The 4,714-nt window shown below is 39.8% G+C and overlaps 1 protein-coding gene across 7 annotated transcripts in view; it reads left to right on the top strand.

Moving 5' to 3' along the window:
* Positions 1 to 3,792, top strand: part of LOC107754020 (ELAV-like protein 3) — a 14,113-nt gene extending 10,321 nt beyond the window's left edge. The window contains exons 5-7 of one of the 7 annotated variants that reach the window (XM_016570322.1): positions 775 to 1,003; positions 1,414 to 1,452; positions 2,099 to 3,792. In XM_016570322.1, coding sequence (XP_016425808.1) covers positions 775 to 1,003; positions 1,414 to 1,452; positions 2,099 to 2,426 — 596 coding nt within the window. In that variant the 3' untranslated portion in view covers positions 2,427 to 3,792. Of the gene's footprint in view, positions 1 to 774; positions 1,004 to 1,413; positions 1,453 to 2,077 lie in introns of all 7 variants that reach the window. The other 6 variants (XM_016570320.1, XM_016570323.1, XM_016570321.1 and 3 more) reach the window with 6 other exon arrangements.
* The last annotated feature ends 922 nt before the right edge of the window (positions 3,793 to 4,714 follow it).

Below are 4,714 nucleotides of genomic sequence, written 5' to 3'. Positions count from 1 at the left end.
TTTTTTTTTTTTTTTTTACATTTTTAATGCACATTCCTGGCAGTTTTATTTTGATATTTTGAATTAATTTAATTTCAGTCACAGTTTTAGTAATAATTTATGTATATGTTATTACTATTTTTTAAATATGACTCTATATTTTTTGTAATAATTTTAGTTTCAGTTATTTTGGTATGTTAGGTTAAACTAAATGAAAATGATAAATGTTTTCTTGGCAACTAGCTTAAATAAAAGTTTTTTATATTTTAATTTAGATGGATGGATGGATGGATGGATGGATAGACAGATAGATAGACATTATGAGCAAAACCACAAATCCTTTGGAGATAAAGGGATTAAATGGATAAAATGAATTAAATAAAAAATACAAGGCAGATCAAATTAAAATTAAAACTACAACCTCAAAAAAATGTAAAATTAAAGAATAAAAATGTCTATTTAAATATACAATTATGCATTATTCATCTGTGCATTTGATTTAAAAAAAATCTACATTTCAAAAACCATTTGTCCTTTTTCATTGATATTAATAACATTGTGTTAATCAAAAAACTTCCCAATGCATAAAATCAAATCCCGCTTCACTGAGAAATGTGTCACAGTATGGAAATAAAATGGTTCGCATTGAAAATAGCTATAATTTTTGTCTGCTTTGTAAAGTAGATCATAAAGTACTGAAGTATCTAGTTTGGTTTAACCCTGTGACCACATAACTCACTTATCTGCCATTCATTTGTGTGACGGTGCTAACATTGCTTTGCTTTCTGTCTGGAGCAGGTATATCGCGCGGAGTAGGCTTCATTCGGTTCGACAAAAGAAATGAGGCCGAGGAAGCCATCAAAGGCCTGAATGGTCAAAAGCCGCTGGGCGCCGCTGAGCCCATCACCGTGAAGTTCGCCAACAACCCCAGTCAGAAGACGGGACAGGCCTTGCTTACCCAGCTTTACCAGACAGCTGCTCGCCGCTTCACAGGCCCTCTGCACCACCAGACTCAGCGCTTCAGGTACTGCTCCCACCTGCAGCCCTCACCCCTCACCCCTGCCACTCCCTACTCTTCCTCTGCCGGTTTTCACGTTCACGCCATCAGGGGGATTTCGACAAATCCCAACGGGTCTAACTGAGGCAGTGCGTACATTTTTAAAAGAACTGCCCTGCTTAGAGATAAAACACTGCATGTGACTCAGTCATGGCATGGATGCATTCACAAGCATTCATCGCAGTACTCTTAATCCATCGCCTGAGGGCTCTGTAAGCACTGCATTGGGCGAGCCGCTGCCTGCTGATTGGTGGATGCAGTGCCCAGTAAAGAGCTCCCCCTGGTGGCTGAAGTGGCTGCTTGAAAACGCTTTGCTCTTGTTGTTGGATCTTGCAACTAATATCTTCACCTCCGTCACTCTCCCTCTTGCATTGCAGACTCGACAATTTACTAAACGCCAGCTACGGAGTCAAGAGGTAATTTCCGAAAAAAGGTGTCCTTTCAAAAGCATCCATGCCTAAACAAGCTCAAACAAAGTACCCGGAATACCACCTGCTGACTTAAGCATTAACATTACAGATGAGATTTGAGAAAACACTTGTTTCAGTAGAGTAGATTGATGTAGCTGATATCACAGCAGGACATTCTGGCATGGCTTTGTTGAACCTTTTTGTTCTTTTGGTTGATTCCTTGATTGAACTGATTTGTATGTATTTCTGTATTGAACTAACATTATTTATTTTTTTCAGTTTTGGTTGCTTTAATGTCTTTTTTCCACCAGCATGGACATACAAGATTCCTTTTGCGTCTCCTCTGTTCGTTCCAATTTTCCGTTGATTTGTTTCTGATTTGCCTTCATCCCTCTCTAGGTTTCTGTTTTGCTAAGTATCGTGATTTTGTTGGACATTGTGAATTCTGTGTCCTATTTCAAACAGGGACTAGAGTTTGGCTTGGTCATCCTAGTTAATACAATAGTTGCCCATTTTCTTACCTACTTAAGGCTGTGGAGATCGAGTGTCCGTTCCTCAGAGACAAAAATGGCAGGAACATGTGGTAATGAGAAGCACACTGTGCTGAACTTCAGAATGACACCCATGGTAGCTCTCCTTCTTTCCTCCCCAGATTCTCCCCCATAACCATTGACAGCATGACCAGTCTAGCCGGCGTCAACTTGACCGGACCCACCGGAGCCGGCTGGTGCATCTTCGTCTACAACCTGTCCCCAGAAGCCGACGAAAGCGTCCTGTGGCAGCTCTTTGGGCCATTCGGCGCCGTCACAAACGTCAAGGTCATCCGTGACTTCACCACCAACAAATGTAAGGGCTTTGGCTTTGTCACCATGACCAACTACGACGAGGCAGCCATGGCTATCGCCAGCCTCAACGGCTACCGCCTGGGCGACCGCGTGCTGCAGGTCTCCTTCAAGACCAGCAAGCAGCACAAGGCTTAAAGGAAGGCCTAGTCACTACTGCTCTTTAACATGCAGTGGGAGCTACTGAGCTCCCTGTACATTCACTCTACATGGGCCTGGACTGAGTCTCTCTCTAACACACATTCGACACACACACATACACACACACGTTTAGTTGTTTTGAGCAAAAATACACGAGTAGAGTCATTTTTCTTTTCTCTTTACACAACATGCTAGTCCTTCCTAACATTTGCCTGTATTGAATTAGCAGAGTTGTGAGGAAATCCATGAGGGAAAATCCATGAGGAGGGACAGTCTAATGAATGTGACAGAGAATGTCTGCAGAGATTTAATTTAATTCAGGCAAAGAAAGAGAACTGGTCAATGAAAGGAAAAAAAGTAAATCAAATATGTGCAATTTACCCAAAATCTTGCCCTGGTAACTCTCCTGTCTGGCTTCAGAGGATGTAGTCACTTTTTTACACTTGGGCATTTTGAATCAGTGATTTTTTTAAAAGAAAAATGATTAAAACAGTGTTCTCTTATATATATTATGATATAACTATATATTCAACATTTAAGGTGGTTATAATAGCCAAATATGTAAGCATTTTCTAGAACTTTGATTACGGTTTCCTGGCTCTACATTTGGTTGCAACCTTGCCTTATGGCACCACACACACCTTACTTGAGGTCCAACCCAACAGCCACTGAACAAACTGTGTGGATGGTAGTCACAAATCGAGAGGTCACCCGTGGGCCATCACAATCACTTCAGCACACTGAAAGACAACATTCATCACAGAGACACTCGCACATACATGCACATGCACATGCACATACGCACCTCCACCGGAGGGCATAGCAAAACATCACAAAACATGGCAACCTAGAATCTCCTCATATCTTTCCACTCTGAGTTTTATATAATTAGAATTTAGAATCAATTCCACCACATGCAGTTGTCTGTGTAACTAGGGGCATTTCGACAGTGTTCCCATGGCGATGGCATTTGGAATTCTTTTGAAAGTCTTTCAAACCAATTACGAAGGCCGACTGCAAAATCCAGAACCATATTAGATCATTTTAAAGAGTTTTGAATGGCTCGGGAATAGGAAAGGCTGTGTGTCAGCTCTTTGAGCTGCCCATTTTATAGTGAATGAGCTGTTATGAAGGTCAGGGGCCACTGGGATTGGTCGTCCTTGGTCTTCATAACTTCTTAGATACATTTAGCTCCATTCACTAAACAGAGTTGCATTATAATTCGCCCAAACAGGTTTTAGCAGCCCCTACATATCTAAACAGCTACATATCAAGCAAAAAAAAAAAAAAAACTAATTTTGTGTACTCATGGCCCTTTAAAGCAAGTCACAGCCCCATGAGCTACACAAAAATTCATCTTTTTTTTTTTTTTAAATACTCATCTCATAAATTAAAAATTCCCTAGATACATTAAAGACAATGCCCAAGCTGTCCACAGCCCTGTGATAAAACAAACGAAAACTGTTCCATGGGGAGAGACATTGCTGTAAAATCGCAAAACTTCACATTATATGAAGAAAAGAACTGAAAGATGTAAATGTGTGTTCAAATCAAGTGACATTTTGCTTTTCTAAATAACGCTGTGTTAGCCAAAGAGGATAATGATCTCTTTGAAAGGATTACATTAGAGATTAATATATTTTTATATCTACGGGGGAAAAAACAAGACCTTGTGCAACATTTTTACAGATTCTTAAATCGTGGAAATCTTTGGACACACCGCATGGCTTTTATTTTCAGAGTTTTCAACTTTGGGGAGAGAGGGCCAGTCTGCGGTGTAAGGAAAAAAAAAAAAGAGAAACATATGAAACATTTTAAAAAGAATCAGCAGATAGGTACATGTATGCATTACGCAGGAAAAACGACGTTACCGTTTCTCTAAAGTGATGAAACAAATCAAGTGTTGCTTCAATGGCGGTGCAGTGAAGCTCGAAAAGGCGTCACATCAAACACCCAGAGCATCTCATCTTGTATTGGCAAAAACAAAAAAGAAAAATCACCTTAACGCTTCAGCATGTTCAGTGCACCAAAAAAAGTTGAAAATTGACATAATATAATGTAGCTGCACTTATCAATGTAATCAATTCTCACACAATAATCCATAACGAATTATATTCGCCAGTATGTCAACACAACAAGCAAATGTCTATCATTGTACTGTCTAGATTTTTTTCGTTTTTGTTTAATTTCCGCTCCACATATCTTCTGTATTCCACCATCATATCGTCGACACCTAATTTTGCTCCTTTGCACAAGCACTAACCAACCAAGGGATCTTATCTTTG

Source organism: Sinocyclocheilus rhinocerous, unplaced genomic scaffold, assembly GCF_001515625.1.
Source record: "Sinocyclocheilus rhinocerous isolate Xijiao unplaced genomic scaffold, SAMN03320098_v1.1 scaffold292, whole genome shotgun sequence".
Taxonomy (NCBI): domain Eukaryota; kingdom Metazoa; phylum Chordata; class Actinopteri; order Cypriniformes; family Cyprinidae; genus Sinocyclocheilus; species Sinocyclocheilus rhinocerous.
Note: the sequence above shows the minus strand (reverse complement) of the source record. Positions and strands in the feature narration are given on the sequence as shown.